This window comes from Diachasmimorpha longicaudata, chromosome 19, assembly GCF_034640455.1.
Source record: "Diachasmimorpha longicaudata isolate KC_UGA_2023 chromosome 19, iyDiaLong2, whole genome shotgun sequence".
NCBI lineage: Eukaryota > Metazoa > Arthropoda > Insecta > Hymenoptera > Braconidae > Diachasmimorpha > Diachasmimorpha longicaudata.
The window spans coordinates 1,627,776-1,655,045 of NC_087243.1; the positions used below are offsets into that span (position 1 = coordinate 1,627,776).

Here is a 27,270-nt window from a genome sequence, read left to right on the forward strand (position 1 = left end):
TGGCAAAACGGGTTTTTTGTTGGAAAAATTCGGAAAATCGTGGGCATCCCCCTTGGCGTTGCAAAGCTAATTATTTAAATGTTAATTATCTCATTATGCAATAGCCCTACAGTGTTTTGTCAAGAGATCTTTTTTATTGTAAATTTAATTTACAACAAGAAAGGTCTGTTTGGTGAGGGAACAGTTGAGTAGGGTGGATCCGGAGATTTCAGGGAAACTGGTTGATTGTGTAAAGAATTTAACTCACGGAAATTATCACACACAACGATTTGTTAATTTATTAAAACGCGTGGTCAATTTCAATGCGGGTTATTACAGTCTTTACAAGTTGATTAGGTGATGTACGGTTAAATTATGTTGATGTACAATTTAGTTGATTTCGCGGTGAGTTTCGATAGCGAACCTTCTGCGGTGAAGGTCGATGATAGACTCTAGGTGAGTGGGGTGATTTTTCAAAGATGAGTGATAGACTTCGGCTGGTGACCGTTGACCGACAGGTTACGATCATTGCCGGAGTTTTCCGATAATTATTTTCCGTTGAAACTGCCCGAGATTATCTTAATTCTAAACATCCCGGGGGCAATTCACAATCGGAGGTGGTGAATTTATTCTGTTGATTGACTGTCGAGTTTCTGAGTTGATTTCTGGTGGGTTGAGTTCTTGTTTGATGATATCTCTCAGTCCTGTGATTCCTGGGAGTCCCCTTGAAGTTCTTGTTGATCTTCTTGCAGTTGTTCTGTTGGTAGCAGGCAGAGTTTGGTGATGGGTCGATCCCAGGTGCTGACTCGTGTTTGGTACCTCTCTGGATTAGGCGTACCGTCCGCGTGCCTAGCTACTTCTGAGTAGGCTGTCTTGACAGTCGCTACTCTGGTGAGTCCGTCGTCTCCCGGGTGAACTGCGGTGACTCGTGCTAGTGGCCACCTTGCTGGTGGAAAGTTTTCGTTCACCACTAGCACCATGTCTCCAACCTTGATATTTTCCTGGCGTTGATTCCACTTGTAGATGGCCAGGTATCGTTGAAGACATTCTTTTGACCATCTTGACCAGAATTGTTGAATTTTCTGGGTGATTACGTTCCACCGATGCATCTTGGATGGATTGTCATCCAAGTAGGATGGCTCTGGGATCAGTTGAAGTGGCTCACCTATCAGGAAGTGTCCTGGGGTGAGCGATTGAAGGTCGTCTGGGTCATCAGACATTGGTGAGATCGGCCTGGAGTTTAGGCAGGCCTCGATCTGGATCAAGATGGTGTTGAGCTCTTCATAGGTGAGTGTCGTTGTTCCCAGCGTACGTTTCAGGTGATATTTCGTTGATTTCACCGCTGCTTCCCATTTGCCACCAAAATGGGGTGCTCGTGGTGGGATGAAGCTCCAGCGAGTTCCATTTGTGGCAAGTGCAGCTTGGATTTGTTGATTCTCTGGTGATTCCTCGTTGTATAATCGATGTAGGACTCCAGCAGCTCCTTCAAAGTTGCTTCCGTTGTCACTATACATCACTTGGGGGATTCCTCTTCTCCCGGTGAATCTCTTGAATGCTGCGATGAATGCGTCTGTGCTTTGACGCGTGACCAGCTCCAGGTGCACTGCTGATGTGCTCAGGCAGACGAAGACTGCGATGTGCACCGCGGCTGGTTGAGCATTTGTTGGTCTCCACTTAAGTATGGGCATTGGACCAGCATAATCCACCCCTGTGTGGAGGAATGCTCTTGATGGTGATACTCTTGCTGTGGGAAGTTGTCCCATCAGCTGTTGGGCTCGTTGAGCCCGATATCTGGTGCAGATGACACAGTGTAGGATGTGGGATCGAACAGTGCCTCTGCCGCCAATTATCCAGTATTTTTGGCGGGTGATTGCCAACGTGAGTTGAGTTCCTCCGTGGAGTGCTCGTTGGTGAGCTTCGTTGATGACCAGTGTGGTGAGTCGCGACTGGCGAGGCAGTATGATGGGGTGCATCTCGTCAGCGTCTAGTTGAGCGTTTCTGAGTCGTCCTCCGACTCTCATGATTCCTAGCTCGTCTAGGAATGGGGTCATCTTGGCTAGTTGATGTCCCGTTGGCAGTTGATGGTCTCTCCTGAGGGTCCTTATTGCTGAAGCAAAGAATTGTTTTTGTGTTAGTTTTACCCAGAATAGCCGAGCCTTGTTGAGTTCGTCAGGTGTGAGGACTGGTGTCTGGGGTGTTGGTTGCCTTCTGAACCTATTGATTGCCCTGTTGATGGTCGCTGACACTTGCAGCACCTTTGATAGTGCTGAGTATCTGTCTAGCAACTCTGCTAGTGCGTTGACGTTGACCTCAGCTGCGACTGGATGAGCTGGTGATGGTTTCGCTTCCATTGAGACCTCTGCAGGGACGTCTATTGTTGATTGTGGCCACTGGTCTGGCTCTAGATTAAGCCAGTCAGGTCCTGACCACCAGAGTGGATGTTCGATGAGTTGATTTGTTGAGATCCCCCTTGAGGCACAATCTGCTGGATTTTCCTTTCCACTGATGTGCCTCCATGTTGCTTCTGGCAATGTCTTTTGGATTTCTGCTACTCTGTTGTGGACAAATTCCTTCCAGCGTGAGGGATGACTGCTTATCCACGCCAGAGCAACAGATGAGTCTGACCAGAGGTGAGTTTCCACGTTGTTGAGTTCTAGCATTTGGTGAGTTGTCTTTGCAAGGCGGGTGAGCAGTAGTGCAGCGGTGAGTTCGAGGCGAGGGATGGTCATTTCCTTGAGTGGTGCCACCCTCGTTTTTGCACATACGATGATTGTTGAGGTCGGTTCGTTGAGTTTCTTTGATCTGATGTAGACTACTGCGCTCATTGCCGATTTGGATGCATCGGCGAACCCGTGGAGTTGTATGTTGATCGATTCTGTTGACAGTCTGAGCCATCTCGGGATTGAGATCTTATCTAGCTCGTTGATTTCCGCTCGAAATTTCCTCCATTGTCGTACGTAGTCCGTCGGCAATGGATCATCCCATTTAAGTTTCAATCTCCATAAACTTTGGATGAAGATTTTGCCAAGGATGACAACTGGAGCGATGAATCCCAGTGGATCAAAGATTTGGGCGATCTCTGATAGCACTGATCTCTTGGTGAACGTCTTTGAGGTGAAGTTCTTGGCCTTGTATTTGAATGTATCGGTTGACTGCTGCCAGCAAAGGCCTAAGACCTTGGTGATTGCTTCTTCGAAATGCACTGTTGAGTTCTGTGGTGAGAGGCCTAATTGTTGAAGAGCTTCTGGTGAGTTGCTGCTCCATTTTTGGAGTGGGAAGCCACCGGCTTCGCAAAGTCCTTGTAGTTGAGTAGCGATTTCTTTTAGTTGATCGATGGAGTCGGCACCGCCGTAGATATCGTCTACGTAGCGACCTTTTCTGAGTGTCTCTACTGCTGCTGGGAAGCGGTGACCTTCATCCTCCACCAGTTGTTGAAGGACTCTTAGTGATATCCATGGTGAACAGTTGAGCCCATAGGTGACTGTGGTCAGTTGATAGGTGATCTCTTCATTGTCTTCGTTGAGCCACAAAATTCGTTGCAGATCCCAATCGTCTTGATGAACCCGAATTTGGCGAAACATCTTCACGATGTCTGTCCCAAAAACGAACTGATGTTTCCTCACCCATGTGAGGACGTTGACTGCATCCACTTGCAGTTTTCCTCCAGAATAGAGAATGTCGTTCAATGAGATTCCTGTTGAGCTCGCGCTGGAGCCGTTAAATACGACTCGTAGTTTCGTGGTGATGGCATCGTCTCTCAGAACCCCGTGGTGCGGTAGATAATAGGCTGGGGAGGGTTCTGGAGTCTCTGGTGCTTCTTGAAGGTGATTTAACTGATGATACTCTCTGATAAAGGCCTTGTACAGGGCTGAGTACGCCTCATCCTTTTGTAGGCGTCTCATTACCGAGTGTAGTTGACGTGTTGCTTTGAGCCTCGAGTCACCGAGGGCTGTTGCTGAGGTTTTCAGGGGGAGCCTCACAACATAGCGCCCGGTCTCGTCTCTGGAGTGCGTCGATTGAAAGTGCATCTCGCACTGGTGATCCTCTGGTGATAGCTCATGACACTCCATTGAATTGTTGATTTCTTCCTGGACCCAGAATTTTTGGAGAAGCTCTAGTAGCTGTTCGTTCGCGGAACTCCGTACTGCAGTTAAGGAGATTCTCGGTGAACAGCCTTGGCAGTTGATTGGACCTGATATTATCCAACCAAATGCTGTTTGTTGGCCAACTAGTTGAGTTGATGTCGATTTGATAACCTTTTCTTTGATGATCCGCCCATAGTTGTCTGATCCGATAATGATGTCGATTGGTCCAGGCTTTAGATAATCTGGATCGGCTAGTTGAAGATCCTGTAGTGAGCCGATCCTTGCCGTTGAACATGAGAATGATGGCAGTCGTGTGGTGAGTTTCTTCAAGATGTGTGCGGTGATTTCAACTTGTTGATTTCCAATCGTTGAGTGCAGCACGACTGGCACCACTCCTCTCGTGGTCCCTGAAGGTGTTCCACCGATTCCGATTAGTTCGAGCGTTGAATGTGCTCGTTTCAGGTGGAGTTGATGAACTAGATTGTCGGTGATGAACGATATTTCTGAGCCTTGATCGATTAGCACCCTGGCGTCGATCAGATATCCTCGTGGTGATGCTGCTTTTACTAGCGCCGTGGCTAGCAGCACAGATGGTTGCGTTGAGTGCCGTTGATTACTGTTGATGGCTGGTGATTTCTGATTCTCGCTGATGTTCTCTTGCGCACTGATCCGCTGATTGTTGAGGTTCACTGTTGCAGTTGATCTCTGCTGTTGAGTTGATTCTTCGACTTGACTCAGGGGGGCGTAAATCCTCTCAGTGGCCGTTGAATCCGTTGATTTCGATAATTGATGTGCTGTTGGTGATATGGATCAGTGAGACAGAGGACGAGTTGTGAAACGGTAATTGAAATTCACTCACTCGATTCCTCTGCCGCTGGTGTGGGCGCTGGTGTTGCCAGGTTGAACTTCGTCAGCTGCCCAGCGTCTTCCATTAAATCCACGTGGCCTCCGTGGAGTAGAGTATGGTGACGTTTTTCCTGTCCGAAGGCCTTGCATTTGTAGCAGCTCTTCAGGCAGGTGCACCTGCTCAGTAGGTGTGGCCCCAAGCAGTTGAAGCACAACCGCTTGCTGATGATGATGTCGACTCGTTTGATTGGTGAGAGTGCGATGAACTTCTCGCAACTCGCGATGTAGTGTCTTCCTGTGCAGAAGGCACAGTTATTTCTCGGAGGAGCCTTTGTTGATGTCTCTGTTGTTGATGCCACGTGTGCTACTCTTCTCCTGCTCGCGACAGGCGTTGTTCGTGGCGTTGAACTGTTTGTGCTAGTTGAGTGGAGCTTGTCTCCTGAGTTGATTCCCCTGGCGTATGACTCGATGAAGTTCGTAAACTCCTCGAGCGTCGGGAAGTCTCTGCATTCTCCAAGTTTCAATTCCCACATCTTCAGGGTCTCGGAGTCGAGCGATTGTCGTAGCAGGTGTATGATCATCTGCTCAAGCAGTCTCGATGTGGTGAGTTTCGTCATTTGAGGCAGTTGGTCCAGCGTCTCTACTGCCGCTGCTGCATTGGCGGTGAGATTTTCTGAGGATGCCTTGTGGATTTTCGGCAAGTTGAGCACTCGATTGAATAGAGCTTGTGCGATGAGTCGTGGGTCCTCGTATTTCTTTACGAGTTTCCTCCACGCCTTATCGTAGTTCTCTTCAGTGACGCTGAACGTTGAGATGAGTGCTGCTGCTGACCCTTTCAGCAGGCCCTTGAGGCGAGCCAGCTTCTGCACTCCTGGTATGTTGGGGTCACTCCCCACCATCGAGAGATACAGATCACTCCAATTTTTCCAGTCGGAGTATCTGCCGTCGAATGTGTTGAGTTCGATCCTCTTCAGTTGATTTCCCGATTGGTTTGATGATTGGGTAGGTGGTGTTGATTTCTCGGCGAGTTCCCTTCTCTTGGTGAGGCCCTTGAGTTGATATATGAGCCCTATGCTCGATGTTTTCAGCTCTTCCGCTAGTTCGTGGAGGCTGTGGGCAAAGAAATCGTGATCATTTGGTAAAAATTCGATTACCGTTTCCTCTAGTTTTTGGAACTCGCTCCAGTGTGTGTTGATTATCAGCTCCTGGCCCTCGAGTTCATCTATGGTTAGCGACACGTTGTTGTTCGCTAATGTGGCCAGGCTCGTGTTGATGTCCTTGATGCTGTCCACCTTGCGTAGGAGAAGTCGCGTCTGGAACTCCTCCTTTTTACTCAGGGGAGCTGACATGTCTGCCCAGCTCTCTCGAGTTTTGATATGTGGGTATACTGGTTTGTCCTTTGGGATAGCTCCAGTATTCGTCTTTGGTTGATGCTCCTTGTTGATACCCTTTTCGGTGGTGATGAGCAGTTCAGGGATGATTCCTTGGTTCTCTGGATCCTCGAACAAATCTTCTTTATCAACCAATGTCTCGGAAGACATGTTGATGTTCTCAATTACCGACCGGAGATTATTAAACAGATTTTAATTTTGATAGATATTTGAGGTGTCGATAATTCGTTGAAGGTAACCCGGATTAGAGAGAGATAGATAACGTTGCCCTTGAATTGGGATTAACCGTGTGTTGCCTAGCGCGGTTGTTTTGATTTCGGGTGTCTGCTTTCGCTCCCAAACACCTATTGTCTTGATTTTATTACTCTCAAAATCCGTTGAATTGCTCGTGTGAACCCCGAAACCCGTTCACAACGAGGCGTTCCTTTGATTTTCACTATGCTGAATCACTTGATTTGCACTAATTATTCGTTGATTTTCGCAGTTTCACTGAATTTAATCCCGGTTATCCGGCTCGAAGGACCATATGTTTGGTGAGGGAACAGTTGAGTAGGGTGGATCCGGAGATTTCAGGGAAACTGGTTGATTGTGTAAAGAATTTAACTCACGGAAATTATCACACACAACGATTTGTTAATTTATTAAAACGCGTGGTCAATTTCAATGCGGGTTATTACAGTCTTTACAAGTTGATTAGGTGATGTACGGTTAAATTATGTTGATGTACAATTTAGTTGATTTCGCGGTGAGTTTCGATAGCGAACCTTCTGCGGTGAAGGTCGATGATAGACTCTAGGTGAGTGGGGTGATTTTTCAAAGATGAGTGATAGACTTCGGCTGGTGACCGTTGACCGACAGGTTACGATCATTGCCGGAGTTTTCCGATAATTATTTTCCGTTGAAACTGCCCGAGATTATCTTAATTCTAAACAAGGTCCCCTGACAAAATGCTGTAAAAGAGCCTCTTATCGAGATAATTAATAATAAATAATCGCGGTCGGAATTCCGAGGGGATAGCTCGCGATTTTCGCGGAATCCGGAGCAATAACCGCGTTTTCTTGATTAGCACGTAAACAAATGGATTTACGGCCTTTTGTCACAAGACATTTTTTACAGAGAATAAAATTATCTACAATAAATGTCTCCTGGTGGAATCCCGTAAATCCATTTGTTTATTGAATAATTGGATTTGAATTTTAAACAACAATCCGCGATTAATTATCAAATTAAGACATCTACGCGATTTTTCGATAAGATCAGTAATGTTTAAAATTGCATTTCTCGCAAAAAAGCCGTCTTGACAAAATGTTGTAAACCCATTTGTTTACAAGATAATTGGCAAAACGGGTTTTTTGTTGGAAAAATTCGGAAAATCGTGGGCATCCCCCTTGGCGTTGCAAAGCTAATTATTTAAATGTTAATTATCTCATTATGCAATAGCCCTACAGTGTTTTGTCACGAGATCTTTTTTATTGTAAATTTAATTTACAACAAGAAAGGTCTGTTTAGAATTAAGATAATCTCGGGCAGTTTCAACGGAAAATAATTGTCGGAAAACTCCGGCAATGATCGTAACCTGTCGGTCAACGGTCACCAGCCGAAATCTATCACTCATCTTTGAAAAATCACCCCACTCACCTAGAGTCTATCATCGACCTTCACCGCAGAAGGTTCGCTATCGAAACTCACCGCGAAATCAACTAAATTGTACATCAACATAATTTAACCGTACATCACCTAATCAACTTGTAAAGACTGTAATAACCCGCATTGAAATTGACCACGCGTTTTAATAAATTAACAAATCGTTGTGTGTGATAATTTCCGTGAGTTAAATTCTTTACACAATCAACCAGTTTCCCTGAAATCTCCGGATCCACCCTACTCAACTGTTCCCTCACCAAACATATGGTCCTTCGAGCCGGATAACCGGGATTAAATTCAGTGAAACTGCGAAAATCAACGAATAATTAGTGCAAATCAAGTGATTCAGCATAGTGAAAATCAAAGGAACGCCTCGTTGTGAACGGGTTTCGGGGTTCACACGAGCAATTCAACGGATTTTGAGAGTAATAAAATCAAGACAATAGGTGTTTGGGAGCGAAAGCAGACACCCGAAATCAAAACAACCGCGCTAGGCAACACACGGTTAATCCCAATTCAAGGGCAACGTTATCTATCTCTCTCTAATCCGGGTTACCTTCAACGAATTATCGACACCTCAAATATCTATCAAAATTAAAATCTGTTTAATAATCTCCGGTCGGTAATTGAGAACATCAACATGTCTTCCGAGACATTGGTTGATAAAGAAGATTTGTTCGAGGATCCAGAGAACCAAGGAATCATCCCTGAACTGCTCATCACCACCGAAAAGGGTATCAACAAGGAGCATCAACCAAAGACGAATACTGGAGCTATCCCAAAGGACAAACCAGTATACCCACATATCAAAACTCGAGAGAGCTGGGCAGACATGTCAGCTCCCCTGAGTAAAAAGGAGGAGTTCCAGACGCGACTTCTCCTACGCAAGGTGGACAGCATCAAGGACATCAACACGAGCCTGGCCACATTAGCGAACAACAACGTGTCGCTAACCATAGATGAACTCGAGGGCCAGGAGCTGATAATCAACACACACTGGAGCGAGTTCCAAAAACTAGAGGAAACGGTAATCGAATTTTTACCAAATGATCACGATTTCTTTGCCCACAGCCTCCACGAACTAGCGGAAGAGCTGAAAACATCGAGCATAGGGCTCATATATCAACTCAAGGGCCTCACCAAGAGAAGGGAACTCGCCGAGAAATCAACACCACCTACCCAATCATCAAACCAATCGGGAAATCAACTGAAGAGGATCGAACTCAACACATTCGACGGCAGATACTCCGACTGGAAAAATTGGAGTGATCTGTATCTCTCGATGGTGGGGAGTGACCCCAACATACCAGGAGTGCAGAAGCTGGCTCGCCTCAAGGGCCTGCTGAAAGGGTCAGCAGCAGCACTCATCTCAACGTTCAGCGTCACTGAAGAGAACTACGATAAGGCGTGGAGGAAACTCGTAAAGAAATACGAGGACCCACGACTCATCGCACAAGCTCTATTCAATCGAGTGCTCAACTTGCCGAAAATCCACAAGGCATCCTCAGAAAATCTCACCGCCAATGCAGCAGCGGCAGTAGAGACGCTGGACCAACTGCCTCAAATGACGAAACTCACCACATCGAGACTGCTTGAGCAGATGATCATACACCTGCTACGACAATCGCTCGACTCCGAGACCCTGAAGATGTGGGAATTGAAACTTGGAGAATGCAGAGACTTCCCGACGCTCGAGGAGTTTACGAACTTCATCGAGTCATACGCCAGGGGAATCAACTCAGGAGACAAGCTCCACTCAACTAGCACAAACAGTTCAACGCCACGAACAACGCCTGTCGCGAGCAGGAGAAGAGTAGCACACGTGGCATCAACAACAGAGACATCAACAAAGGCTCCTCCGAGAAATAACTGTGCCTTCTGCACAGGAAGACACTACATCGCGAGTTGCGAGAAGTTCATCGCACTCTCACCAATCAAACGAGTCGACATCATCATCAGCAAGCGGTTGTGCTTCAACTGCTTGGGGCCACACCTACTGAGCAGGTGCACCTGCCTGAAGAGCTGCTACAAATGCAAGGCCTTCGGACAGGAAAAACGTCACCATACTCTACTCCACGGAGGCCACGTGGATTTAATGGAAGACGCTGGGCAGCTGACGAAGTTCAACCTGGCAACACCAGCGCCCACACCAGCGGCAGAGGAATCGAGTGAGTGAATTTCAATTACCGTTTCACAACTCGTCCTCTGTCTCACTGATCCATATCACCAACAGCACATCAATTATCGAAATCAACGGATTCAACGGCCACTGAGAGGATTTACGCCCCCCTGAGTCAAGTCGAAGAATCAACTCAACAGCAGAGATCAACTGCAACAGTGAACCTCAACAATCAGCGGATCAGTGCGCAAGAGAACATCAGCGAGAATCAGAAATCACCAGCCATCAACAGTAATCAACGGCACTCAACGCAACCATCTGTGCTGCTAGCCACGGCGCTAGTAAAAGCAGCATCACCACGAGGATATCTGATCGACGCCAGGGTGCTAATCGATCAAGGCTCAGAAATATCGTTCATCACCGACAATCTAGTTCATCAACTCCACCTGAAACGAGCACATTCAACGCTCGAACTAATCGGAATCGGTGGAACACCTTCAGGGACCACGAGAGGAGTGGTGCCAGTCGTGCTGCACTCAACGATTGGAAATCAACAAGTTGAAATCACCGCACACATCTTGAAGAAACTCACCACACGACTGCCATCATTCTCATGTTCAACGGCAAGGATCGGCTCACTACAGGATCTTCAACTAGCCGATCCAGATTATCTAAAGCCTGGACCAATCGACATCATTATCGGATCAGACAACTATGGGCGGATCATCAAAGAAAAGGTTATCAAATCGACATCAACTCAACTAGTTGGCCAACAAACAGCATTTGGTTGGATAATATCAGGTCCAATCAACTGCCAAGGCTGTTCACCGAGAATCTCCTTAACTGCAGTACGGAGTTCCGCGAACGAACAGCTACTAGAGCTTCTCCAAAAATTCTGGGTCCAGGAAGAAATCAACAATTCAATGGAGTGTCATGAGCTATCACCAGAGGATCACCAGTGCGAGATGCACTTTCAATCGACGCACTCCAGAGACGAGACCGGGCGCTATGTTGTGAGGCTCCCCCTGAAAACCTCAGCAACAGCCCTCGGTGACTCGAGGCTCAAAGCAACACGTCAACTACACTCGGTAATGAGACGCCTACAAAAGGATGAGGCGTACTCAGCCCTGTACAAGGCCTTTATCAGAGAGTATCATCAGTTAAATCACCTTCAAGAAGCACCAGAGACTCCAGAACCCTCCCCAGCCTATTATCTACCGCACCACGGGGTTCTGAGAGACGATGCCATCACCACGAAACTACGAGTCGTATTTAACGGCTCCAGCGCGAGCTCAACAGGAATCTCATTGAACGACATTCTCTATTCTGGAGGAAAACTGCAAGTGGATGCAGTCAACGTCCTCACATGGGTGAGGAAACATCAGTTCGTTTTTGGGACAGACATCGTGAAGATGTTTCGCCAAATTCGGGTTCATCAAGACGATTGGGATCTGCAACGAATTTTGTGGCTCAACGAAGACAATGAAGAGATCACCTATCAACTGACCACAGTCACCTATGGGCTCAACTGTTCACCATGGATATCACTAAGAGTCCTTCAACAACTAGTGGAGGATGAAGGTCACCGCTTCCCAGCAGCAGTAGAGACACTCAGAAAAGGTCGCTACGTAGACGATATCTACGGCGGTGCCGACTCCATCGATCAACTAAAAGAAATCGCTACTCAACTACAAGGACTTTGCGAAGCCGGTGGCTTCCCACTCCAAAAATGGAGCAGCAACTCACCAGAAGCTCTTCAACAATTAGGCCTCTCACCACAGAACTCAACAGTGCATTTCGAAGAAGCAATCACCAAGGTCTTAGGCCTTTGCTGGCAGCAGTCAACCGATACATTCAAATACAAGGCCAAGAACTTCACCTCAAAGACGTTCACCAAGAGATCAGTGTTATCAGAGATCGCCCAAATCTTTGATCCACTGGGATTCATCGCTCCAGTTGTCATCCTTGGCAAAATCTTCATCCAAAGTCTATGGAGATTGAAACTTAAATGGGATGATCCATTGCCGACGGACTACGTACGACAATGGAGGAAATTTCGAGCGGAAATCAACGAGCTAGATAAGATCTCAATCCCGAGATGGCTCAGACTGTCAACAGAATCGATCAACATACAACTCCACGGGTTCGCCGATGCATCCAAATCGGCAATGAGCGCAGTAGTCTACATCAGATCAAAGAAACTCAACGAACCGACCTCAACAATCATCGTATGTGCAAAAACGAGGGTGGCACCACTCAAGGAAATGACCATCCCTCGCCTCGAACTCACCGCTGCACTACTGCTCACCCGCCTTGCAAAGACAACTCACCAAATGCTAGAACTCAACAACGTGGAAACTCACCTCTGGTCAGACTCATCTGTTGCTCTGGCGTGGATAAGCAGTCATCCCTCACGCTGGAAGGAATTTGTCCACAACAGAGTAGCAGAAATCCAAAAGACATTGCCAGAAGCAACATGGAGGCACATCAGTGGAAAGGAAAATCCAGCAGATTGTGCCTCAAGGGGGATCTCAACAAATCAACTCATCGAACATCCACTCTGGTGGTCAGGACCTGACTGGCTTAATCTAGAGCCAGACCAGTGGCCACAATCAACAATAGACGTCCCTGCAGAGGTCTCAATGGAAGCGAAACCATCACCAGCTCATCCAGTCGCAGCTGAGGTCAACGTCAACGCACTAGCAGAGTTGCTAGACAGATACTCAGCACTATCAAAGGTGCTGCAAGTGTCAGCGACCATCAACAGGGCAATCAATAGGTTCAGAAGGCAACCAACACCCCAGACACCAGTCCTCACACCTGACGAACTCAACAAGGCTCGGCTATTCTGGGTAAAACTAACACAAAAACAATTCTTTGCTTCAGCAATAAGGACCCTCAGGAGAGACCATCAACTGCCAACGGGACATCAACTAGCCAAGATGACCCCATTCCTAGACGAGCTAGGAATCATGAGAGTCGGAGGACGACTCAGAAACGCTCAACTAGACGCTGACGAGATGCACCCCATCATACTGCCTCGCCAGTCGCGACTCACCACACTGGTCATCAACGAAGCTCACCAACGAGCACTCCACGGAGGAACTCAACTCACGTTGGCAATCACCCGCCAAAAATACTGGATAATTGGCGGCAGAGGCACTGTTCGATCCCACATCCTACACTGTGTCATCTGTACCAGATATCGGGCTCAACGAGCCCAACAGCTGATGGGACAACTTCCCACAGCAAGAGTATCACCATCAAGAGCATTCCTCCACACAGGGGTGGATTATGCTGGTCCAATGCCCATACTTAAGTGGAGACCAACAAATGCTCAACCAGCCGCGGTGCACATCGCAGTCTTCGTCTGCCTGAGCACATCAGCAGTGCACCTGGAGCTGGTCACGCGTCAAAGCACAGACGCATTCATCGCAGCATTCAAGAGATTCACCGGGAGAAGAGGAATCCCCCAAGTGATGTATAGTGACAACGGAAGCAACTTTGAAGGAGCTGCTGGAGTCCTACATCGATTATACAACGAGGAATCACCAGAGAATCAACAAATCCAAGCTGCACTTGCCACAAATGGAACTCGCTGGAGCTTCATCCCACCACGAGCACCCCATTTTGGTGGCAAATGGGAAGCAGCGGTGAAATCAACGAAATATCACCTGAAACGTACGCTGGGAACAACGACACTCACCTATGAAGAGCTCAACACCATCTTGATCCAGATCGAGGCCTGCCTAAACTCCAGGCCGATCTCACCAATGTCTGATGACCCAGACGACCTTCAAGCGCTCACCCCAGGACACTTCCTGATAGGTGAGCCACTTCAACTGATCCCAGAGCCATCCTACTTGGATGACAATCCATCCAAGATGCATCGGTGGAACGTAATCACCCAGAAAATTCAACAATTCTGGTCAAGATGGTCAAAAGAATGTCTTCAACGATACCTGGCCATCTACAAGTGGAATCAACGCCAGGAAAATATCAAGGTTGGAGACATGGTGCTAGTGGTGAACGAAAACTTTCCACCAGCAAGGTGGCCACTAGCACGAGTCACCGCAGTTCACCCGGGAGACGACGGACTCACCAGAGTAGCGACTGTCAAGACAGCCTACTCAGAAGTAGCCAGGCACGCGGACGGTACGCCTAATCCAGAGAGGTACCAAACACGAGTCAGCACCTGGGATCGACCCATCACCAAACTCTGCCTGCTACCAACAGAACAACTGCAAGAAGATCAACAAGAACTTCAAGGGGACTCCCAGGAATCACAGGACTGAGAGATATCATCAAACAAGAACTCAACCCACCAGAAATCAACTCAGAAACTCGACAGTCAATCAACAGAATAAATTCACCACCTCCGATTGTGAATTGCCCCCGGGATGTTTAGAATTAAGATAATCTCGGGCAGTTTCAACGGAAAATAATTGTCGGAAAACTCCGGCAATGATCGTAACCTGTCGGTCAACGGTCACCAGCCGAAATCTATCACTCATCTTTGAAAAATCACCCCACTCACCTAGAGTCTATCATCGACCTTCACCGCAGAAGGTTCGCTATCGAAACTCACCGCGAAATCAACTAAATTGTACATCAACATAATTTAACCGTACATCACCTAATCAACTTGTAAAGACTGTAATAACCCGCATTGAAATTGACCACGCGTTTTAATAAATTAACAAATCGTTGTGTGTGATAATTTCCGTGAGTTAAATTCTTTACACAATCAACCAGTTTCCCTGAAATCTCCGGATCCACCCTACTCAACTGTTCCCTCACCAAACAAGGTCTCTTGACAAAATGCTGTAAAAGAGCCTATTATCGAGATAATTAATAATAAACAATCGCGGGCAAATTTCAGAGGGGATAGCTCGCGATTTTCGCGGAATCCGGCGCAATAACCGCGTTTTCTTGATTATCAACTAAACAAATGGATTTACGGCCTTTTGTCACAAGACATTTTTTGCAGAGAATCCAATTTTCTACAATAAATCTCTTCTGGTGGAATCCCGTAAATCCATTTGTTTATTGAATAATTGGATTTGAATTTTAAACAACAATCCGCGATTAATTATCAAATTAAGACATCTACGCGATTTTTCGATAAGATCATTAATGTTTAAAAATTGCATTTCTCGCAAAAAAGCCGTCTTGACAAAATGTTGTAAACCCATTTGTTTACAAGATAATTGGCAAAACGGGTTTTTTGTTGGAAAAATTCGGAAAATCGTGGGCATCCCCCTTGGCGTTCCAAAGCTAATTATTTAAATGTTAATTATCTCATTATGCAATAGCCCTACAGTGTTTTGTCAAGAGATCTTTTTTATTGTAAATTTAATTTACAACAAGAAAGGTCTCTTGACAAAATCCTGTAAAAGAGCCTATTATCGAGATAATTATTAATAAACAATCGCGGGCAAATTTCAGAGGGGATAGCTCGCGATTTTCGCGGAATCCGGCGCAATAACCGCGTTTTCTTGATTATCAACTAAACAAATGGATTTACGGCCTTTTGTCACAAGACATTTTTTGCAGAGAATCCAATTTTCTACAATAAATGTCTTCTGGTGGAATCCCGTAAATCCATTTGTTTATTGAATAATTGGATTTGAATTTTAAACAACAATCCGCGATTAATTATCAAATTAAGACATCTACGCGATTTTTCGATAAGATCATTAATGTTTAAAATTGCATTTCTCGCAAAAAAGCCGTCTTGACAAAATGTTGTAAACCCATTTGTTTACAAGATAATTGGCAAAACGGGTTTTTTGTTGGAAAAATTCGGAAAATCGTGGGCATCCCCCTTGGCGTTGCAAAGCTAATTATTTAAATGTTAATTATCTCATTATGCAATAGCCCTACAGTGTTTTGTCAAGGGATCTTTTTTATTGTAAATTTAATTTACAACAAGAAAGGTCTCTTGACAAAATGCTGTAAAAGAGCCTATTATCGAGATAATTAATAATAAACAATCGCGGTCGGAATTCCGAGGGGATAGCTCGCGATTTTCGCGGAATGGGGTGCAATAAACATAAACGAGGCCTACTGTGACCCCTCAAATTTTTTTTTATTATAAAATTCTTTTGGTCCAGGATGGGGAAAGGGAAAAAGAGAGTACTCTCACGTGAGATTATTCTGGGGGCCCTGAAGAGGGCCGAATTTTTTTTAGTAATGGCTCGCGATTTTCCCCGAATGGGGGCAATAAACGCAAAAAAAGCAGCAAACAGCTAGGGACCCTTTTAAATGTGAGTTTCCTAAGTGATTGGGCTACCTAGCTGTTGTAAAAGCCGATGTGGAAGGGACGCTGTGTCGCACAGCTTTACGACTTGACCCTTTGGTGTGAGCAAAAAAAGGGTTTTCCCACCAGCCGTATGGATTGTTAATGTGGGAGGTTGAAGTCCAAATTTCCCATATGCTTACGTTGGAACAATGGAACGAGAGGAACAAGCCAATGGAGAGGAACCGGCCATTTTCAGCAATAAAAATTATTATTTTCCTATTGGAGAGGGGAAGCTTCTCCACCAATTTTTCCAATGCGTCAGTATCCCGAAAAACCTCTTTGAAGACAGAGTTGGATCTTACGCATTCTTGCTCTGTACTCGAATTAGTGTTCTTAAATTGGTGATAAGAAACTGCAGTGTGGTGAAAGTGATTGATAGCATAATGGTGAAGTACACTGCTGTGGAATATGCGGATATGGTGTCCATCTATGGTGTTGCGAGGGGTAATGGCTCGCAAGCAGCACGGTTGTACGCGGAACAGTACCCTCAACGAAGGGTACCTGATTCACGTACATTCGGAGACGCCCTCCAACGTCTTCGGGAAGGCAATATTCTCCCGCGATATGGGGGGGAAGGGCGTCCGAGACATGCTGCTGGGGTTCGCGTGGAGGAGGCGATCCTGGAGGCCGTGGAGGAGGATCCCGAACAATCCATTAGCAGCATCGCGGCTTCACTGGGAGTTGGAGAGAGCAGGGTCCAACGAGTTTTACGGGAGGAAGGCTTTCGCCCGTGGAAATTTACCCCGGTCCAGGACTTGAAGCCGGAGGACCTCCCGAAGCGTGTGGCCTTCTGTCGATGGCTCCTCGACAGAAGTGAAGAGCCAGACTTCCTCAGGAACATGTTATGGACGGACGAAAAACTTTTTGCGAAGAAGGGCATCGTCAACCAGCACAATGAGTATCATTGGGCGGTTGACAACCCCCGACTCGCAATAAGTTCAAAGTTCCAATATCGCTGGGGAACGTTGAATATCTGGGGAGGAATCCTGGGCGATGAAGTCCACATTCATCATCTTCCAGGACGTCTGGACGTAAGTATGCCCCATTGCCAATACTGCTTTTCTTGCTGGACTGCAACTATTTACCTTTTTGTTATTGCAGGGTGGGAACTATTTGGGGTTTCTCCAGGAGCATCTTCCGGGGATAGTTGGTGATGGCCCGGATTCCCGAGATTTGTGGTTCCAGCATGACGGAGCACCAGCCCATACCTGCGTTCCGGTGGTCCAGCAACTGAATGAATGGTTTCCCCAGCGTTGGATCGGGAACCGGAACGACCGGGACAGGGCCGGACACCGCCAACCGCCCGTTGCGTGGCCCCCACGATCTCCAGATCTTACCCCACTCGATTTTTTCTTGTGGGGTACTCTGGAGTCGCGCGTCCACGCTCATCACCCCGCGAATCAGGAGGAAATGGTTGCACTGCTGCACGCTGCAGTTGCAACTATCACTCCTGGTGAACTGGAGCGAATGCGGAGCAATCTGCTTCAACGGGCCCGACTGTGCATCGCCGCTGGAGGTGGACATTTTGAGAACTACTTATAGTTCACCAAAAAAAAATCGGCCCTTTTCAGGGCCACCACAAGAATCTAACGTGAGAGTACTCTCTTTTTCCCTTTCCCCATCCTGGATCAAAAGAATTTTATAATAAAAAAAAAATTTGAGGGGTCACAGTAGGCCTCGTTTATCTTTATTGCACCCCATTCCGCGAAAATCGCGAGCTATCCCCTCTGAAATTTGCCCGCGATTGTTTATTATTATTTATCTCGATAATAGGCTCTTTTACAGCATTTTGTCAAGAGACCTTTCTTGTTGTAAATTAAATTTACAATAAAAAAGATCTTTTGACAAAACACTGTAGGGCTATTGCATAATGAGATAATTAACATTTAAATAATTAGCTTTGCAACGCCAAGGGGGATGCCCACGATTTTCCGAATTTTTCCAACAAAAAACCCGTTTTGCCAATTATCTTGTAAACAAATGGGTTTACAACATTTTGTCAAGACGGCTTTTTTGCGAGAAATGCAATTTTAAACATTAATGATCTTATCGAAAAATCGCGTAGATGTCTTAATTTGATAATTAATCGCGGATTGTTGTTTAAAATTCAAATCCAATTATTCAATAAACAAATGGATTTACGGGATTCCACCAGAAGACATTTATTGTAGAAAATTGGATTCTCTGCAAAAAATGTCTTGTGACAAAAGGCCGTAAATCCATTTGTTTAGTTGATAATCAAGAAAACGCGGTTATTGCGCCGGATTCCGCGAAAATCGCGAGCTATCCCCTCTGAAATTTGCCCGCGATTGTTTATTATTATTTATCTCGATAATAGGATCTTTTACAGCATTTTGTCAAGAGACCTGTTTGAGATAGAGACGAGTATGCGGTGCCGATTTGGGATCAGTGGGAAAAATTAAAAGACACAAGACACGTTAGACTATTGGGGGATGCACTGTTTAATTTATTATAAATAATTTGAGGCGTAACCTCGCGTCTTTGAAAGAATTGTACAGTTAATGGTTGATAATTTCAATTCCCGCACTGCTGGTGATATACTAGAACAGTTATAGAGCACGCGATTGAAAAATTGAGGTTTTCTTGGAGATATTTGATTTAGAGATAGCTACAAAAACTTGAACGTCTGTGGTGCGTCAAGGCTGTAGATGGACTGACTCTCAGAAACGTCCGTTGGGCGTACGAGTCGTAGCGCGTGGTGATTTTCTCATCCCTCTATAGGGTGATTTAGAAAAACTATTTGAATTAAGTTTTCTGGAATGTTCGAGAATATTTACTGGAGGATTGGGTGATCTTTCTCTCTCTTTTAAACATCCCGGGGCCCATTCATCATCAGGGATGATGAATTATCTCTCTTGAGTTTCTCTTCTACGGTGGATGGCTTTGGTAGGTGTCTACTCCTCTTCCTGCTCTGGCTCCTCTTCTGGAGGTTGTTCTGCTGGAGGTGGATCTGTCGGTAGGAGGCAGAGCTTGGCGATGGGTCTTTTGAAGATTGAGCTGGTGCTGGTGATCCTCTCTAAGATGGGAGTTCCATTTTGTTGTGTTGGAACTGATGCTTTTGAGGTCCTGATGGTTGCAACTCTGGTTAGGCCATCTGCTCCTGGGTGAATTTCTATTACTCTTGCGAGGGGCCATTTTGCTGGAGGATAATCTTCGTCGATCATCAGGACCATGTCTCCAACCTCGATGTTCCTCTCTCTCTGGTTCCACTTATAGATGGCTTGATATCGTTGGAGACACTCTCTAGCCCATCTGGACCAGAACTGCTGGATTTTTTGAGTAACCAGATTCCATCTTTGTAGTTTTCTGGGCTCTCTGTTGAGGAGGGTTGGTTCTGGTATGATCTGGAGTGGCTCACCGATCAGGAAATGTCCTGGGGTGAGTGCTTGGAGGTCTTCTGCGTCATCCGTCATTGGAGTGATTGGCCTCGAATTCAGGCAGGCCTCGATTTGGATGAGGATGCTGTTGAGTTCCTCATAGGTGAATGTTGATGATCCGAGGACTCTCTTGAGGTGGAACTTGGTGGATTTCACAGCTGCCTCCCATTTGCCACCAAAGTGGGGTGCTCTCGGTGGTGAGAAGCTCCATTGAGTCCCCTGTGTGGCGAGGGCAGCTTGAATCTCGAGGTTCTCTCTCGAGGGTTGATTGTACAGCGTCTTGAGTACTGAGGCTGCGCCAACAAATGTAGTGGCGTTGTCGCTGTACATCACTTCGGGGATTCCTCTTCTTCCGGTGAATCTCTTATATGCCCCTATGAAGGCATCTGTCGTCTGCCTGGACACGAGCTCGAGATGAACAGCTGATGTGCTGAAACAGACAAAAACTGCAATATGCACCATAGATGGTTGGGCGTTTGTAGGCCGCCATTTGAGAATGGGAAGTGGACCTGCATAGTCCAGTCCCGTGTGGAGGAATGCTCGTGTTGGTGAAGTTCTAACAGCCGGCAGTGGTGCCATTCGCTGTTGAGCCTGGCGTCCTCGGTGTCTGATGCAGATGGCACATTTCTGGATATGGGCTCTGACAGTGCCTCTGCCACCGATGATCCAGTACTTCTGTCGCGTGAAAGCTAGGGTGAGTTGTGTCCCACCGTGCAGAGTTTTTCGGTGAGCTTCTTCGAGGACTAACGTCGTTAGTCGTGACTGTCGAGGCAGGATTGCTGGGTGAATCTCTTCGGGATCCAGCTGTGAGTTTTTGAGACGGCCTCCTAGTCGGATAATTCCGAGTTCGTCTAGAGTGGGCGTTAACTTTGCCAGAGGATGACTCCGTGGTACTTGAGCGTTTCTCACGAGCAACCTATGAACAGAAGCAAAATATTGAGCTTGAGTTATTTTTACCCAGAATGTCCTGGCCTCGATGAGTTCTCTGATGGTGAGGACGGGCGTCTGGGGAACTGACTGTCTTCTAAATCGCTCGATTGCTCTGTTCAGTGTCGCTGTTACTTGGAGTACCTTTTCCATTCTGGAGTACCTGTTGAGTAGTTCGGCTAAGGCATTGATCTTCATGGCCACTGGGTAGGATGGTGATGGTCTTGCTTCGGTTGCTGCTACTGCTGGAACGTCTTCTATTGAGGAAGGCCATTCCTGGGGATCCTGGTTAATCCATTCAGGTCCGGTCCACCATAGGGGATGTACTGCTAGTTCTTGAGGAGCTATTCCTCTTGAGGCACAGTCGGCTGGATTCTCCTTGCCGCTGATATGTCTCCAGCTTGCATCTGGGAGTGAGTCCTGGATTTTGATGACTCGGTTTTGGACGTAGTCTTTCCATCTTGAGGGGTGTCCTTTGATCCATGCCAGGGTTACCATAGAATCTGTCCATAGGTGAGTTTCTACTTCCCTGAGGTCGAGCATCTCTTTGGTGATGACCACTAACTTCGTAAGCAGGACAGCTGCGTTGAGTTCAAGACGAGGAATGGTCATACGCTTGATAGGAGCCACTCTTGTTTTTGCGCAGACCAATACTGTTGAAGTAGGCTCATTGAAGTTCTCTGTCCTGAGGTACACTACTGCACCCATTGCTGCGGTGGAGGCGTCTGCGAATCCATGGATTTGGATTCTCTTCGTCTTGGATGAAATTCTCAACCATCTCGGTACTGAGATTTGATTCAGCGTATTGAGATTGAGCCTGAAGTCTTTCCATTGGCGTTGATAGTCTTCTGGTAGAGGTTCATCCCAGTTGAGTTTGAACTTCCATAGATCCTGGATGATTATTTTTCCTCGAGTGACTACTGGTGCGATGAGTCCCAATGGATCGAAGAGTTGAGCTATTTCTGATAGTGTTGTCCTCTTCGTGAACACTGCTGAATCGAACTCCTTTGATTTGTATTGGAATGTATCACTGGTTTGATGCCAATACAATCCAAGGACTTTGGTGATAGGCTCTTGGAATTGGATTATCGATTGAGTTGATGGTATTCCTAATGTCTCCAAGGCTTGTGGACAGTTGCTGCTCCACTTCTGGAGTGGAAACCCGCCTGCTTGGCAAAGACCACTCAGCTGCCAGGCGATTTCTCTGAGTTCTTCTGCGGTTTCTGCTCCACCATAAATGTCATCGACATATCTGCCTTTGGTGAGTGTCTCAACTGCGGCAGGATATCGATGGCCTTCGTCCTCTGCTAATTGCTGGAGCACTCTTAGAGATAGCCATGGAGAACAGTTGAGTCCGTACGTAACTGTGGTGAGCTCGTAGGTGATGAGCTGTTGTTGCGAATTGTGCAACAGTATTCTCTGGAGATTCCACTGGTCTTTGTGAACGTTTATCTGTCGAAACATCTTGACTATGTCTGTTCCAAAGACTAGTTTGTGCTTCCTCAGCCATGTCAAGACGTTCATCGTGTCTGCTTGGAGCTTCCCACCAGGATAGAGGATATCGTTGAGGGATATTCCTGATGAGGTTTTGCTTGAGCCGTTGAAGACTACTCTCAATTTCGTAGTGAGTGCGTCTTCTCGTAGAACCCCGTGATGCGGTAGATAGTATGCTGTGGAGGGTTCTTCTTCTATTGGTGCTCTCCTCATGTGTCCTAATGCCTCATACTCATCGATGAAGTCTCTATAGAGCTTGGCATAATTATCGTCTGCCTTGAGACGACGTGCAACTGACTGTAGTTGCCTTGAGGCTTTGAGCTTTGAGTTGCCGAGTGCTTCTGCTGATGTCCTTAGAGGGAGTCTAACTGTATAGCGCCCGGTCTTGTCTCTTGAGTGCGTGGACTTAAATATTTTCTCACACTGGAGTTCATCTGGTGATAGCTCTGAGTTCTGCGTTGTGGGTAATTCTTCCTGGGTCCAAAATCTTTGAAGAAGCTCTAGGAGTTGTTCATTGGAGGATTCCTTTACGGCCGATAATGAAATCCTTGGTGAACAACCTTTGCATTCGAATGGTCCGGATAGGATCCATCCGAATACGGTTTGTTGGCCAACTAATTGAGTATTACTGGAGCTGACTACTCTCTGCTTGAGGATCCGCCCATAGGTATCAGCTCCTAATATGATGTCTATTGGCCCAGGTTTGAGATAGTCTGGATCGGCTAGTTGAAGACCTTGGAGTGGGTCGATCCTTGGTGATTTGCAGGAGAAGGATGGTAGCTTCACGGTGAGTTTCTTGAGGACGTGAGCTTCAAGGTCAACTTGTTCTGACCCGTCGATTGCGTAGAGCGTAATTGAAGCTACTCCTCTCGTGCGCCCTGCGTTCGTCTCTGCGATTCCGATGAGCTCAATTGATGATGACCTTATTGAGAGGTAGAGAGATTTTACTAGTTGCTCGGAGATGAAGGATAGCTCTGATCCTTGATCGAGGAGCATTCTTATACTCAGTGTGAAGCCTCTTGGAGATTGGATTCTTGCTTGGGCTGTGGCTAGCAATACACATTGGTGAGTGTCTTTTGATTGGTGACTCCGCTGATTATTGAGTATCTTCTGATTGCGTGTCTCTTCTGCCTTACTGATCGTTGCCGTGTTGAGCGTAGTCTTCGGTGATGTACTTCTCGAGTCTGTTGAGTTGAGTGCGATCAGTAAGGGTTCTGATTAAAGTGAATGATTTTTATGTACACTCACTCCAATCTGTCGACTCCTTCTTTGGAGGTGCAATCTCTGCCTTTGAGGTGGAAGCTACTGGCTCGTTCTGGTGCACCTCTCCCGAGGTGTGTGGGCTGCCTCCGTGGATCAGAGTGTGGTGCCTGCGTTTGCAGGTGAAGCACGTCTTTTGAGTCTTGCACTTTGAGAAGACGTGTGGCCCTAGACAGTTGAAGCACAGTCTGGTGGTTGATACGAAGTCGTTCCTCTTAATTGGTGACAGGGCTATGAATTTTTCGCAATTCGCGATGAAATGCGACCCCTTGCAGTAAGCGCAGTTGTTACTGGGCTTAGTTGCTTCCCGATGATCGGCTGATTGAGTTGACGCGGTGAAAACCCTTCTTGTTCCTTGAGGAGATGCTGGTCGTGGTCGTTGGGTCTGCGACTTGGAATGGAGTCGTTCTCCTGCGTTGATGCCTCGTGCGCACGACTCCACGAAGTTGGTGAACTCCTTGAGTGATGGGAAATCCTTGGAATCCCCTACTTTGAGTTCCCATGCTCTTAGGGTCTCTGTGTCCAGAGATCTTCTTAATAGATGAACCAGCATCTGTTCCAAAATCTGGTCTTTTGGAAGCTTGGTTGTGGTGATCAGCTGATCGAACGTCTCCAGCGTAGCTGCCGCGTTCGAATTGAGGTTCTCTGCGTTCGCCTTAGTGATTTTGGGAAGACTGAGGACCCTGTTGAATAGAGCTTGTGCTGCTAATCTAGGATCCTCATATTTCCTCACTAATTTGTCCCATGCCTTCTCATAATTCTCCTCGGTGATTGTGAATGTGGACAATAATTGAGAGGCTGGTCCCTTGAGTGCTTCCTTGAGACGAACCAGCTTCTGTACTGGTGGGATTGAGTCGTCCTTGCTCACCAGTGATTGGAATAGATCTCTAAATTGGCTCCATTTAGAGTGACTCCCGTCGAACGTGATGAGGGAGATTCGCTTCAGTTGATTGGCCTGCTTCGTTGAGGTGGAGGCGTTAGCCTCCTCTTTTTTAAGTTGCCCTTTCAGTTGATAAATCAACTTTGTGCAGTCCCGACGCCATGTGGTGGCCTTTTTACACCCCTCATAGGCCAGGTACTCTTGAGTGGGAAGCAGGTTGACCGCGAAGTCCTTTTGAATGGTCACTACCTCGTTCCAGTCAGCTTCCAGCATTTTCTCGTGGCCCTCGAGTTCATCTAACGTGAGCCTAGTTATTTGAGTGGCCAGTTCCAGCAGCTCCTTGTGCAGTTCACTAAATCCACGCAGCTTTGTTCGGATTTGCTGGAGCTGGAAGTTTTGTAGCGCAGACAGATTCAGCGGGTCCGGTATTGGTGGCACCCCAATACATGATTCCCGCGTCTTGATGCGAGTTGGAGTGGGCTCTGGTTGCTTTTGCTCTGAGACGTCATCATTAACCTCTAATGATGACGGACCTGGAGTGGGCATGTCCTCTGTAGCTTCGGACACTCTAATACTTGGACGAGCAAAATTAGCATCCGCATCTTTAAATTGATCATCGAGAATCTCTTCGAGATCGTCTGGGTGTTTTTGGTGTAAGTCAGACATGGTTACTTACTTGGTGAGTAGCTATTTGATTTCTACTTTACCTAATGCTGACTTATTCACACTTGCAGTCGGTAATGTAGAGTGCTTACTTGGTGATGCCGCTTTCTGAGGTCGGTTGAGTCCCACTGAGGTTCGGCTGAGTTCGGCTTCACGAGGTGTTCCGACGGTTCGAAGAAGCACGTTGAGTCCTGGGTGTCGGTGTTTATGGTTGAGTACGCCTGAATGTAAACACTAGACCCAGTGTTTGGTGATGTTCTCTGACCTTGTCCTTTTGTTAAGCCCGTGAGGAATGTTGACCGCACGTACCTGAGTGTCAATTATCACTTCACGAACTTTTCACTGAACAAAATTCACGATGTAATTTTTCCACCGATTTCCCATATCCGGCTCGAAGGACCAAATGTTTGAGATAGAGACGAGTATGCGGTGCCGATTTGGGATCAGTGGGAAAAATTAAAAGACACAAGACACGTTAGACTATTGGGGGATGCACTGTTTAATTTATTATAAATAATTTGAGGCGTAACCTCGCGTCTTTGAAAGAATTGTACAGTTAATGGTTGATAATTTCAATTCCCGCACTGCTGGTGATATACTAGAACAGTTATAGAGCACGCGATTGAAAAATTGAGGTTTTCTTGGAGATATTTGATTTAGAGATAGCTACAAAAACTTGAACGTCTGTGGTGCGTCAAGTCTGTAGATGGACTGACTCTCAGAAACGTCCGTTGGGCGTACGAGTCGTAGCGCGTGGTGATTTTCTCATCCCTCTATAGGGTGATTTAGAAAAACTATTTGAATTAAGTTTTCTGGAATGTTCGAGAATATTTACTGGAGGATTGGGTGATCTTTCTCTCTCTTTTAAACAAGATCTCTTGACAAAACACTGTAGGGCTATTGCATAATGAGATAATTAACATTTAAATAATTAGCTTTGCAACGCCAAGGGGGATGCCCACGATTTTCCGAATTTTTCCAACAAAAAACCCGTTTTGCCAATTATCTTGTAAACAAATGGGTTTACAACATTTTGTCAAGACGGCTTTTTTGCGAGAAATGCAATTTTAAACATTAATGATCTTATCGAAAAATCGCGTAGATGTCTTAATTTGATAATTAATCGCGGATTGTTGTTTAAAATTCAAATCCAATTATTCAATAAACAAATGGATTTACGGGATTCCACCAGGAGACATTTATTGTAGATAATTTTATTCTCTGTAAAAAATGTCTCGTGACAAAAAGCCGTAAATCCATTTGTTTACGTGATAATCAAGATAACGCGGTTATTGCTCCGGATTCCGCGAAAATCGCGAGCTATCCCCTCTGAAATTTGCCCGCGATTGTTTATTATTATTTATCTCGATAATAGGCTCTTTTACAGCATTTTGTCAAGAGACCTTTCTTGTTGTAAATTAAATTTACAATAAAAAAGATCTTTTGACAAAACACTGTAGGGCTATTGCATAATGAGATAATTAACATTTAAATAATTAGCTTTGCAACGCCAAGGGGGATGCCCACGATTTTCCGAATTTTTCCAACAAAAAACCCGTTTTGCCAATTATCTTGTAAACAAATGGGTTTACAACATTTTGTCAAGACGGCTTTTTTGCGAGAAATGCAATTTTAAACATTAATGATCTTATCGAAAAATCGCGTAGATGTCTTAATTTGATAATTAATCGCGGATTGTTGTTTAAAATTCAAATCCAATTATTCAATAAACAAATGGATTTACGGGATTCCACCAGAAGACATTTATTGTAGAAAATTGGATTCTCTGCAAAAAATGTCTTGTGACAAAAGGCCGTAAATCCATTTGTTTAGTTGATAATCAAGAAAACGCGGTTATTGCGCCGGATTCCGCGAAAATCGCGAGCTATCCCCTCTGAAATTTGCCCGCGATTGTTTATTATTATTTATCTCGATAATAGGCTCTTTTACAGCATTTTGTCAAGAGACCTGTTTGAGATAGAGACGAGTATGCGGTGCCGATTTGGGATCAGTGGGAAAAATTAAAAGACACAAGACACGTTAGACTATTGGGGGATGCACTGTTTAATTTATTATAAATAATTTGAGGCGTAACCTCGCGTCTTTGAAAGAATTGTACAGTTAATGGTTGATAATTTCAATTCCCGCACTGCTGGTGATATACTAGAACAGTTATAGAGCACGCGATTGAAAAATTGAGGTTTTCTTGGAGATATTTGATTTAGAGATAGCTACAAAAAAACTTGAACGTCTGTGGTTCGTCAAGGCTGTAGATGGACT

General features: G+C 45.9%; 3 protein-coding genes across 3 annotated transcripts; 1 reads left to right on the top strand and 2 right to left on the bottom strand.

Moving 5' to 3' along the window:
* Positions 1-252: 252 nt before the first annotated feature.
* On the bottom strand, positions 253-7,227 carry LOC135171184 (uncharacterized). Its single transcript, XM_064137565.1, has 2 exons — positions 4,924-7,227; positions 253-4,858 (listed from the first exon to the last, which is right to left on the bottom strand). The coding sequence occupies exons 1-2, from the start codon at positions 6,449-6,451 to the stop codon at positions 678-680; spliced, it is 5,709 nt and encodes a 1,902-aa protein (XP_063993635.1). The 5' UTR covers positions 6,452-7,227; the 3' UTR covers positions 253-677.
* A 666-nt stretch (positions 7,228-7,893) lies between these two features.
* LOC135171186 (uncharacterized) lies at positions 7,894-14,784 on the top strand. The gene is made up of 2 exons (XM_064137566.1): positions 7,894-10,113; positions 10,179-14,784. The coding sequence occupies exons 1-2, from the start codon at positions 8,586-8,588 to the stop codon at positions 14,357-14,359; spliced, it is 5,709 nt and encodes a 1,902-aa protein (XP_063993636.1). The 5' UTR covers positions 7,894-8,585; the 3' UTR covers positions 14,360-14,784.
* Positions 14,785-19,283: 4,499 nt separating this feature from the next.
* On the bottom strand, positions 19,284-24,993 carry LOC135171210 (uncharacterized). Its single transcript, XM_064137598.1, has 2 exons — positions 23,436-24,993; positions 19,284-23,371 (listed from the first exon to the last, which is right to left on the bottom strand). The coding sequence occupies exons 1-2, from the start codon at positions 24,991-24,993 to the stop codon at positions 19,284-19,286; spliced, it is 5,646 nt and encodes a 1,881-aa protein (XP_063993668.1).
* Positions 24,994-27,270: the final 2,277 nt, after the last annotated feature.

Excerpts from the sequence above, each read along its gene's own strand:
- LOC135171184 (XM_064137565.1), bottom strand. The coding sequence starts at position 6,451 with ATGTCTTCCGAGACATTGGTTGATAAAGAAGATTTGTTCGAGGATCCA. Across the intron at positions 4,859-4,923 it reads ACCAGCGGCAGAGGAATCGA|CACATCAATTATCGAAATCA; the intron begins GTGAGTGAATTT and ends TATCACCAACAG.
- LOC135171186 (XM_064137566.1), top strand. The coding sequence starts at position 8,586 with ATGTCTTCCGAGACATTGGTTGATAAAGAAGATTTGTTCGAGGATCCA. Across the intron at positions 10,114-10,178 it reads ACCAGCGGCAGAGGAATCGA|CACATCAATTATCGAAATCA; the intron begins GTGAGTGAATTT and ends TATCACCAACAG.
- LOC135171210 (XM_064137598.1), bottom strand. The coding sequence starts at position 24,993 with ATGTCTGACTTACACCAAAAACACCCAGACGATCTCGAAGAGATTCTC. Across the intron at positions 23,372-23,435 it reads GAAGGAGTCGACAGATTGGA|ACTCGAGAAGTACATCACCG; the intron begins GTGAGTGTACAT and ends TCAACTCAACAG.